The sequence below is a fragment of the Arctopsyche grandis genome, chromosome 10 (assembly GCF_051622035.1).
Source record: "Arctopsyche grandis isolate Sample6627 chromosome 10, ASM5162203v2, whole genome shotgun sequence".
In the NCBI taxonomy this organism is placed as follows: domain Eukaryota; kingdom Metazoa; phylum Arthropoda; class Insecta; order Trichoptera; family Hydropsychidae; genus Arctopsyche; species Arctopsyche grandis.
Window position 1 is genome coordinate 10,634,855 of NC_135364.1, and position 12,000 is coordinate 10,646,854.

The 12,000-nt window shown below is 32.9% G+C and overlaps 1 protein-coding gene across 1 annotated transcript in view; it reads right to left on the reverse strand.

Moving 5' to 3' along the window:
- Positions 1–11,813, reverse strand: part of ssp3 (SCAPER domain-containing protein short spindle 3) — a 37,803-nt gene extending 25,990 nt beyond the window's left edge. The window contains exons 1-16 of the mRNA XM_077440270.1: positions 11,539–11,813; positions 9,679–9,881; positions 6,571–9,600; positions 6,243–6,477; positions 6,097–6,172; positions 5,918–6,020; positions 5,712–5,801; positions 5,464–5,622; positions 5,204–5,374; positions 4,904–5,119; positions 4,666–4,789; positions 4,494–4,584; positions 4,054–4,372; positions 3,861–3,973; positions 3,661–3,784; positions 2,797–2,912 (exon numbers count right to left, since the gene is read on the reverse strand). Of these exons, the coding sequence (XP_077296396.1) occupies positions 2,797–2,912; positions 3,661–3,784; positions 3,861–3,973; positions 4,054–4,372; positions 4,494–4,584; positions 4,666–4,789; positions 4,904–5,119; positions 5,204–5,374; positions 5,464–5,622; positions 5,712–5,801; positions 5,918–6,020; positions 6,097–6,172; positions 6,243–6,477; positions 6,571–9,600; positions 9,679–9,881; positions 11,539–11,665 (5,297 nt within the window). The 5' untranslated portion in view covers positions 11,666–11,813. The remainder of the gene's footprint in view (positions 1–2,796; positions 2,913–3,660; positions 3,785–3,860; positions 3,974–4,053; positions 4,373–4,493; positions 4,585–4,665; positions 4,790–4,903; positions 5,120–5,203; positions 5,375–5,463; positions 5,623–5,711; positions 5,802–5,917; positions 6,021–6,096; positions 6,173–6,242; positions 6,478–6,570; positions 9,601–9,678; positions 9,882–11,538) is intronic.
- Positions 11,814–12,000: the final 187 nt, after the last annotated feature.

Sequence of the window (12,000 nt, forward strand, 5' to 3'; positions counted from 1 at the left end):
CATACCTCTTCTTACTTTTTAATTATCCCAAATTCCAACGCGAATAAAACGTCGCGTGAAAAACGCGGCGCGTAAACTTAACGCGCATAAGGGTGTATATGTAGGGTTGCCATACGTCCCGTATTTCACTACTCGGTCCCGTATTACAATTTGTCCCGTATTTGTCACGTTTTCTCCCTAAACTTTTCTCCAAAAACAGACTGTCGATTTCTTTAACACTGCTGTGGAATACATTGATAAGTGGTCCCAATTATTCAAAAAATTTAATGCTTTCGATTGGATGACTCTCAAGCAAGTTCCTGAATGGGGGGAAATAGAACGAACCGTTGAATATTTGTAAGTAAGGAACATCGATGTTGGAAACAATGAGCTTCTTTTCAACCAGTTCGTATATTTAAAAGATTATTTAAATAAAAATAATACCAACGAAAATTGTGAGACATCGCTGAAACTGAGTATGAAAGAGAAATGGCAGAAGTTTTTTTAGAGATACCAAGCGTATTGAACAGAAGTCATGTTTAATAAAACTATGTGAGTATATATTTGCCATTCCAGCCCACAATGCCAATGTGGAGAGAATATTTTCCCTGATGTCAACACAATGGTCGGATGAAAGAAATAAGCTGGCAGTTGAGATAGTTGAGGCAATTTTGGTTTGCCAGTATAATTTTAAAATGACTTGCGCCCAATTTCATCATCATGTAAAAGAGGAAAACGATTTAATTAAAAAAAGTTAAATCATCGTTAAAATACGATTGGGCTAAAAAAGACTAATTTTTTAAAATAAACTATTACCTACCTACTTTTCCATGTTTTATTTATGTAGCACTTAAATGTCCCGTATCAATGCTTGACAATTATGGCAACCCTATGTATATGGGACATCATCTACAATATTAAATAACACTGTTCGACAAATGATGACTTTTTTTGGTTCAGAGACGAGATATGACTTTTCTTATAGATCTATGCCCAGTGAACACGAATCTGGTCTAATAAAAAATGTTGATTGGCTCGATATTCGGAGATATATGTGTTTTTTAAATCGCGCGATTTTTCTATATCTTGGTGTTATTCGGTCGATGTCTCAAAATCTGTCAATTTCCTGTTCAAAATGAATATTGCAATCTATAGTCTGATATTTTATCTTTCATTTGTAGTACTTTTTAGCTTTCAAGTGCATATAAAAATAAAACTTGGGTAAAAATGGTCAAATACTTTTAATAAGTGAATTAAAAACGTATATGAGAAAGTGCGAAAGCTTTTAATACATATAATGATTATATGAGAAAATGTGAAAAAATGTACTGTTATAACTAAGCTTCGGCGCGACCCTACGCACCATTGTTCATTTTTAGGGTGAACCTTTTTTTTTGCTCTCTAGCTTTGTAGTTTGCCCTCTTTCCTGGAAAATAGCCCTTAAGCTCCCATTTTTTGTTCCAAAAGCACGCTCCAGAGCCGAAGACTAGTTATAACAGTATGTGAACTTTAAATTTAAGTAGGGGCGGCGAGCATCTGATAGCCAGCTGACATCACGTCGATCTGACAGTCAACTCGGTGAAATTTTGACGATTTCGTTAATGATTAAATTCTTCTAGCGTTATTCCGGAGATATTCGCTAACTTTAGAGCTAAACTCTGCATGTCGGTAAAATATCAAAGCAATCGAAACAGCGGAAGTGGTTCAAAATCAGCTCACAAATATTGCGCCACGTACACAGTAGGTGAAACTTATAAAAAGCTTTCAAAAAGTCAAAATGAATATAAGGCAATGGACTGGGTGAGCTTTATCATAGATAAAACGGCACTCGAAAATATCTACATACATAGACGGCGCGATGGTCACTTGGAAGAGTCATATTTGCGATTATTGGGGCGGATGAGACTCACCGTGATTCCACATAATACAAATCGTTTAAACAGAGGGGCGGATTGACAGTCGCAGTTATTTGGCGACATATGGATTACTTGTACGTACAGAGATAGCCAACAGAGATAGCTTTTAATGGCGGCGACCAAATTGGATACACGCTAATAGATAATATGCGGCTAGACGACAAACGAGCATACAGACATACGTATGTAGGTAAACGTCGAAAAGCACATATCAACGCTTCGGAAAAATTCCAAATAAGGGTAATAATATAATTACGAGTGCTTTTCCAAGTGTAGAAAAAAATGCAGGAAACATTTTCAGGGTTGTTTGTGTAAAAGGATCGTCTGTCACGCACGAGGATAGACAATAGATAGCGGCAGAGCTTTTTGCGACAGATGCGCACGAGTGGATCAAACGTCAAAGCACTTCAAAACGTTATTGGATAGAGTCGTCTCCCCGTAATGTGGGCACATAATTAAATACAAACACAGTAATCTCTGTACTCTGTTTACGCATGCATTTTTTAACTTGTAAAAACGAGGGTGGGTCGCCAGTAACGAGAACCGTATGACAAGATACAAACTTCAATATCACTTCGACCATACATATAAACCGAACCGAAAACAGGATAAAATCGATTCGAAACAACATCCAATTACTTTAATAAAAATGAAGAACGCCATATGTGAATTTTCACCCGGTTACAATTACTTTACAACACTTTCCATCTAGACTGTTTGAGTGTGTAAAAACAAAAAGGCACACTTTAAAAGGGTGGTTAGACAAAAGGCAATCGAGCGAAAAATCGGCAATCGAACTTCGAGAGTTATTATTAAACTCTTACGGAGCAATCAATAGTGAACTTCACAATAGAAAGCAAGTGCAATATGCAGAAATGTTTCAAAAAAAAAAAAAACTCACCTGACGATATCTTGAAGCCTCGACGCTACAGATGACGATGAATATCGAAACGTTGTAGATATAAGTTTCTGAAGTGATGTTGCCAATGCGCAAGATGTGCTTGTAGATGAGACGACCTATTATAATGTTAAAAAAAATTACATTAACGTTTCGTGAATCATATCCGAAAATATGGTTACGAAAGTAAGTATCGTATCGTATGTATGTATGTATGTACACGTTTGTGATTTAATTTAGCCGAATGCACCAATTAGTAGAAATCTGATATTTTCGATAAAACACTTAATATGTAACAGTGTTCATAGATCTTGTTTATATTCCATTATCGCAGCACTTAAGCAATATTTGCATAACTCTCAAAATCATCCATTCCGAAATATAAATGATTGCAGTAATGTACGCTTTAATAGTCAATGTTAAATTGTATGTAAGCGACGATACCAGAACACTACATTATCTATTATCAACAAAATAATCAAAGCACCCCAAAAATATAGTACAGTTTTCGATCTCATTTTACAACATCGTCTGAAAGACATATGTACTTATACTTAAGTTTTATGGATCGAAATTGAACAAAATGATTGAAGGTGCCTTATTGAAAAAAAAAGTTTTTTCAATTCATTTCGAGAAAATTGAAACTACCAAATCAATCCTTTCCGCACTACAAATTTTTATCACGCCACGGTTATAAAATCGAATGCAAACGGAAGCCAACCCTTGACAATCTGACGAATGAATCAGAGATAGGGTGAATGTGAATTCATCCCTCATTTGGCAGATTTATATTCCAAGTAGAAACATACTAACAATACACATGTATTTAAAAAAAAAATCGTAAATTTATAGATAATGAATACTAACCTGTAGTCTTTGAAGGAGTAAATCTAACGGGGTAACAATTTTATTAGAAAGCAAAACGTAATCGCAATTTTGGGGACAATTATGACACGCCATTCGAAACAAGTTGCCAACGGTAATAAGAGTCCTGAAAAATAGATAAAATATAAATAAAATAAAATGTATACAACTAAGGATGGATTTATTTCATAAGTCATACGAACTTAGTTGTAATGTCGGAACAATTTTCTTTCTCGTTAATTGCAATAGATAAAATTTCACTAAGGATATGAAAACCATTCATTTTCTGCCAAACTAATTTTTCATTTGGATTTATCTGCAATATAAGAAATTTAAATTGAATCACGATGATGTGCGATAAATGCTAAAGAAAAATGAACGAGAAAGTCATCATACTTGTTTTTCCATAATTCTAGTCAGTTCACCAAGAAATCTATCTAGTTGGTTAACATTTCCATTTCCAATTGAAACAAAACCATCACTTTTGCAACTACTATTTCTACTTAAATCACTCAAGGACGAATGAACAGAAGCATTTTTTTGCGTCTCTATCAATTTACTCTTATTTGATTCGATTTTACCATTAACGTTATGACTTTGAGTGCTGTGCCTTTGGACTATATTCGATATTTGATTGATGGATCGGCTAATTTTACTTTTAGTTGAGAAAGCATCAGTTGTGGGAAATTCATAATTTTCTTCATACTCTTGCCCCCTAAAAAACGCATATTCTGATGTAATTTACATATAGAATGTTTGAAATTTGACAAACTAAGTTTTATTTTAATCAAAACATATGTTATACAACTTTTTTATTGTTTTTATCTGATACTTACTTGGATGTCAGTCTTTGTTTTATTTTCTTCATGCGCCGTTTCTGTGATTTTAACTTCTCTTTTATTACTAAAAGATTATTGTTATAATTTTCTATAAAGTCACAATTACATGATAAAATTACTTCTAACCAAAAATAATATACTTGATTTGATTGAACGAATCGATAATTACCATTATTTTCAGTTTTTTCTTTCGATTCGTTATGTTTCATAGATGATGTATCTGATGACTGAGGTGTATGACTAGTTTTATTTATTTTATTATAATCGCTTTGTAACTTTTGTTCACGATTTCCCTGTAACAGTATGAAATAAATAAATTTAATTACCTATGTAAATGAAGTTGATAAAACTATACAAAAATGATTCAGTCTATATTTTTCAGCATATCTAGTCGCTTAATTAATTACCTTTTGTTTAGAAACTGAATCATTCTCGTTAATAGCTGCCGAATTTTCAGGTCTTTGTGTGGATAATTCCAATGCACGTTGTTTGATTAGCGATATTGTTTGTTGATGTCTCCGAGCAGTTTCCCGTTGTTTTAATAATATACGTCTGCGAAGTTCTTGAGCGGTGGCAGCTTGTGCCGCTTGTAATGCTGACAATCTTTCCGATCTTCCTCTTGCCTTAATTGGAAGATAAAACCACAAATTAAGAATATTCGTAAACAAGTTATATACAAAATAAATTTTAAAATATTATGATAGAACCTTTTCTTCAGCTAATTGTGCTCTTTCTTTTTCTTTTTGGAGTTGTTGCCTACCAATTCTTTCTTCCCTTTGCTTTCTACTTTCTCTCAATTTATCTAATTTTAAAATCCTTTCAGTTTCCAAGGCTTTTTTTCGTTCTTCGACGGCTGCTTCTTTAGCTGCTTTTTCTTCCTATTACACAAAAAAAAAGAGTATACAATAAAAAAAGTACATTTATAATGGTAAAATATAATATAATGAATAAAAATAACAAATTTTACCAATCGTCTCATTCTATCAGCACGAACTTCTATAAGTCTGCACGTTTGTTCATGACACTGCGCTAGAAAATCATCCTTTTTGAATTGATCTTCAAGTTGTTTGATAAATGCTATCTCTTTCAATTTTTCTTCCTCGTCATGAGCTTTGCGAACAATATCCTATACATATAAAAAAATATTAAAACCCTAGTATAATTAAAACGCATGCATTTTTTTTTTAGTTAATATTCTTGATATATTTTACCAACCTTAAGTCTTTGGTCTCTATTTTCTTTTGCTTTTTGCATTCTTTGTTCCATCCTAAGTCGCTTTTCTTCGATTAACTGTAATTTAGCAGCCTGAAATAAAATAAGAAAATTAACTAAAACAAACTTGTGCTCACATTTTATTATAAAAATACATGTTTCGTAATACAGTAAATGGTAAAAAGAGTATGTTTAAGTTCAAGTATTACCTTCACATCTTCAACTCTTGCAAGCAGTTGTTGCAACTTATTACTTTTTTCTTTATGCAATGCATTCCTATGTTGTTCAGCTCTTGCTTGTTTAGCTTGATATCTAAAATGAACATTTAAATTTCAAATATAGTTACATATTATAATATCTTTATACATAAGATATAAAAAATTAAAACCTTTTCAAAGTTTCTTGTAAGCTGCCTCTACGTCTCATACTATGTGAAAGCTTTGCATGTAATTGTTGTGCTCGACCTATTTAAAAATCGAAATCAGTACAAAATAAATTTAAAAATGTACATATTCTAGATCAATATTTACTGACCTGGATATCTAGCGACTAAAGATTCTAACGTTGCTAAAATATCCATCCTCTCCACCCAACTCATTTTAGCTAAAATAGATTCATAGCGATCCTCCAGTGACATTTCATCGTCGGTTATATCACCACTTATCAACAAATGCCGTTCTTTAGATTTAGAGTGCAATTTATTGCTCGAATACTTAACAAAATCGTCTATAGAATCTTCATCTTCCTCACATATAACTTCACCATCAGTCTAAAAATTAAAATTATTGTTATCAATAATACAAAAGTTTTCATATATAATACATATATACATAAATTGAAACATTTGAAATACAATACTTACTTCCGTATCGTCAGTTTCAGTGTCAATATCTATATCTGAATTCTGCTGCAGCTCTTGAATTTGCTGATTTAGAAGTTCTTCTTCCTCCGATAGCTTCCGTTGATCTTCTTCAGATTTCCAATCAAGCGCCAAGTCCATTTTCCGTTCATTTTCTTCAATTTGATTAGTCATCATTTCAATCTCATTAGCATCAGAATCCAAATTATCATTTATGTTTTCCTTTGAAGTACTATGATCGGTAATTAAGCCCTTAGAACTTTTATCCGAATGCGGATTCATATTATCAATATCGATAGATATTTCGCTTGCATTGAAAATATCATTTTTGCTCATTGAAAAATCTAACGACACTGAAGTGTAACTGTCACTATTTAAACTGTCCAACGAAAGGTGTAAAGTATTCTTGGGTTTTCCATGCGATAGCCAAATTGTATTTTTTAAGAAATTCAATTTATTTTCTGTGATGTCGGTTATATCCGAGTCAATCGCAATATCGGTAGCGTTTAAATCCTCAAAGGAAAAATGCATTTTTGTAAGCCGTTTCTTGAATTTTTTAATTTTATTTGTATAGTAAACTTTGTCTTTAATATTTTTCGCCTCCTCAAAATTGCTTTTATTGTTATTTTCATTTGTATCTGAACGAATTAAATCATTCTTATCACATGACTGTTTTTGATTTTCTTTATATTTCTTTTGCTTTAATCCTGTCACATCAGATTTTTGTCTTATTATCTGAGTGTTCAACTGCTGATTATTCTTTTTGGAATATTCCACCTTTTTTTCTTTCTTTTGCTTTTGAACTTCAGGCTTTTTCATTTTCAGATCTTTGGTGTTCGCCTTATCTTTTTCAACTGGTGCTGAATCAATGCTTATTTCAAGTTTAGAAAAATCCTTTATTTTAGAAAGACCTTCCTTGGGTGACTCAATCATATTAAGCGTAGGTAAACTAGCTGTAGCTGACGGTTGATTATACCTATTCGACCAATGTGAACCAAACTTTTTAGCTTGACTATTCTTTCCCAATCTTCTAGATTTAACTGTGAGCCAGCCATCGTTTCCTCCTTTGGTATCTATAAGGTCATTATCATCGGTAACGTTTAAAACTTCGACAGACCCGGCGAAAGTATCGCTGTATGCAGATGGGTCACTATCTGCACAGAGAGTTTTTATGCTTTCATTTGATTCGACATGGGATAATTCCAGTCTGGAGTTAACAATAGTTTCAGAAGAACTATACATGGCATCGGAACTTTGAAATACCGTAGATAATAGTTTTGACGGTGCTCTTGATTCGATTTTTGAAATAGGTTTAGTGTATGTTGTTTTGATGCTTTTATTCAAATTACTGTTAAAAGGTTTAATGATATCGTCCTTTTTAACACTAAGAGTATTCGGTCGTTGGGTATTTAAAGGCGTTTTATTTAATTTAATAGAATCCCTGTTCACTTGAGAGGTTCCTTTATTACAAATAGTATCAGTTTTGCCTCTACTAACTGTTAAGTTAAAAGGATAGCTGCCTGCGTTGCGATTGTTAACAATTTGTTTGGATATCTGTTTGTTCGCGATTTCAGCTTTCCGGCAGGGACCTTGTTTGATATCTGCAATAGTTTTACTTCTAGACATTCTATTGGATGATATTACTTGTCGGGTTATATTCCTATTATATTGTGTACTTGGTGTTTTAGAAGCTACAGTGACAGAATTAATATTTTTATTAGATAGGTTACCTTTGGTATCTTGTACATTTTTTGTTAAAGATAAAATTTTTGGTTTGGAAGCAGCTTGCGAATATGCAGGTTTCACGTTGGAAACAGCTATGCTTTGATCTGATTTTTGTTTTTCTAAAGCAGTTTTGGTTTCAATATTCTTGATTGATTCTTTTGCAATATCAGATGGTGCATCATTTTGGGTAGTGTTGGAGGCTTTCTGATTATTTTGATCTTTATCAATGGGTTTGATATCATCAACATTTACAGTTTGATCTTCAGTTTTTGATGTAACATCAACATTATCTTCTTTTTTCGTTTCATTATTACAAATTGACATACTTTTTGTGTTCATGCTTTTCAAGTATTCGTTTTCCAAATTATCTAATATATTAGTAGTATGCTGGGCATGAGCAGACAATTCAGGTTTCACTTCCTTTTTACATTTTTTAATGACATTACTGCTCAGAACGCTTAATTTTGAAACAGCTTCATGGTTAACGTCTTTATTTTCTGAATTTTCAGTGGTATTTTTAGATCCATTTTTTCTTATAACGACAGCTTTCTGGGGAGCAGGTAAGGAAGGAAATTCAGTAGCTCTTCCAATTTCTACTTCAGGCAATGATTTCAATTCCTCGGCTTTTTCTAATTTAGTACAAGGGTCTTCGATTATATCTTCAAGGTTTGCTGCCGTTTTTTCGTTATCATTTACAAAACTAGGTTTCATACCTTGTGAAATAGTGGGAAAGTCTTGAAATTCAGTACTTTTTGGTGCAATCTCAACCATTTCACTATAATCATTATCAATATTATTTACAGAGATTACATCATTATCAAGTTGAGATTCTACAGTGCTGTTATGTTGAATATTTTCTAACTTATCTAATTTATTGCTAAAGAAAGCTGCACCATCATTTTTATTTTTTGGACTCAAACATCCAACTGGAGTTCTGGGACTGACCTTGCCAGTACTGGAACTTGGACTGATTTTATGAAATGAAACGCTTGGACTGATTTTACCCAGAGAAGGACATGGACTGTTCTTTCCAGATAGACAAGGGCTATTCTTTCCAGAAACAGATGGCGAACTTTTATTTGATCGATTTCTTTTAAGTTCGGTTGCTTTTGCAGGACTAGTTTTACGGATTTCCCAAGCTAAACTTAAAGGCCTCTGTGGTACCGGAGTGTTATCGTATTCCCATTTTAATCTAAACCATTCACAGAGAGATTTAAAATCTCTGGTATAATTTTCCAGGACAAGGATTGCTTCTTGACATTCCGATACACTCTCGTGAGCTTCTACAGTGCTGTATATTTCTCCAACCTAAAGAAAATGGTAGAATTTATTAGTTACAAAAAAATGTCACAAGATTTATTTAATTGTAGAAGAAAAAAACTTTACGGCTCTTTGCAAATTTCCGAACAAAAGCCCCCAGTAGCGAGCTTGAAGTTCTGATCTTTTGTCTCGGCCAGTAGAAGCAGACCTGACCCGAGCACAATTTGGCGGTTGTTGTTTCTTCATCGCTTCAGAAGTAGATGAATGAGTATCCGACATCACCGTTGATATAAATGGCGGACGTGGCGGTTTTCGCGAAATTTTATCATCTGTAACATGAAAGATTAAACCATATATTCAATTTTTCAACTATGTATGACACATATTTTACACGCAAAATGGGACATTTTCATAGAATTTAGAACTTGTGTAGTAATATTATGATTACTAATGCGAACCCACACGAATATTTGATACACTACAGTAAAACTGACTTACTATAAAATTGCACAACCTTAAAAACCACAGATGTCATCCCACGTATGTATTCAAATTGCCATGGTGTTGAAAATGTGCACATGGACATTTTTAGAGTGTGAGTAAGCTTGTAGTCAAACAAGTCCACACCCACACTCATCCACAATAAAATCCGTAAACAAACTATTGTGATGAGTTTAATTTTCATTTTAACTCATACATACACATGTTACACAATTTAAAATACAACATTGTAAAATTTAATACATACATACATCTAAATTTCAATTGATTTATATACTGAAAAAGATTCAAGTGGAAACGTAATCAATGATTTTTACATTGTATGTTAAACATAAACATTAGACCTTGAAAGCATTTATTGACTTCCTTACATTCTCTTTATGGTAAAATTTGATGTAAACATATAGGGTTTTAAGCATTTTTTTTCTAATATTCTAAAATATTAATATTAAAATAAGATATTATAAATAGGAAGAAGAAAAATAGTGTGTAAAATAGATAATGATCACTGGATTAGTAGCTATTAAAATATACTTGAAATGTACTGTAAACACAATATGTGAACAATGAAAAGCCTATAAAGAGCTTTTTGAGCTATTTTTCCTATTATGCTGTACATTAACATTAGAATAATATAATACTATGATTACTAACAAAATTAAATTAAAATTGTAAAATAGAAAATGATCAGTAGATCAGTAGCTATTACAATAGATATAAGATGTATTGTGAACATAATTTCGTATTAATAAAAAGCATTTAAAAATCAAAAAAAAACAACTTAAATGTAATATATATTGGAATACTTAATGCATTAACCAATTTTTTGTATTATATTACACAATATCATAGTAATTATTATTAGTAGGTGTAGTTGAAATTTGGAAATATGTACCACCAAATAGATATCAACTGTTTAGAAAAAAGGACATTTATATTTGTACTTCATATTTAGATGTGGTTTTGCAAAACGAAGCGAGCCTCCAAATTCTTTTGTATAATATTAAAGCAGACTCATTAAATTTCGAAATAGTACGCTACGAACTTTACAATTTTTACATTGTGCAAAAAAAAGTAAGAAATGGATTTCATTTTGCAAAACAATTATACATACATAGGCCTGTTTTAAGGAAATTCGAAGCATAATATAAACAAAGAAACATTTATAGACAAAAATTCAAAATGGCAAATTTACATGGTAGTTTTTTGTATACCTAGGTTTTTAAGCCGAAATTTATTTTATAATTGTTTTCTTATTAGTATTTAAGAAAGATTTTAGCATTTGTAATGGTATTGAAACGGCATATCAACAGCTTCAGCAGGCATATCATCAGAAACGCAATGGAAAAATGATAATAAGAAAGAAAAAAAAAGAGAAAAAAAAAACAAATGAATGCAGCCATTGTTATTGTGGAGCGCAAATATAAAAATTTGAATTTACAGTTGGGCGTGGAAATAGAAGTGACGGATGGGGGTGTACCATACCGGGTGCGTTGGTGTTGGTGTTGTTGGTGTTGGTGGTGGTAGAAGGCAACTGCAGCTGCACGTGGAAGGCGACCAGGTTCCTGGCGTCTCGTCCCTCCGCGCGCACTCGCTGCTGCACCCACGCCATCACCCACCATCGCCCGACGCCTCCGCCTTTGCCTCTATCTCTGCCTCTGAAGCTCTTTACCACTACCTATGCCTCTACCTCCTTTGCTTCACCGCGAGCCACACAGCTGTCAACCACTCGCGACCTCAACACGACACCGTGCACGGCCATACCCACTTGTCATATTTCACCGTTGAATATTTGTATTCTCCAACCTAAACATTTTCACTGCACATCTTCTTTGAATTGTATTTTATTCATAACCATATTAATGAACAATATTAAATATATTTAAAATGGTGGCCTTTTCTTTACACGGGGAAATACTACAGTAATATGTAAACGCCAATTGACGG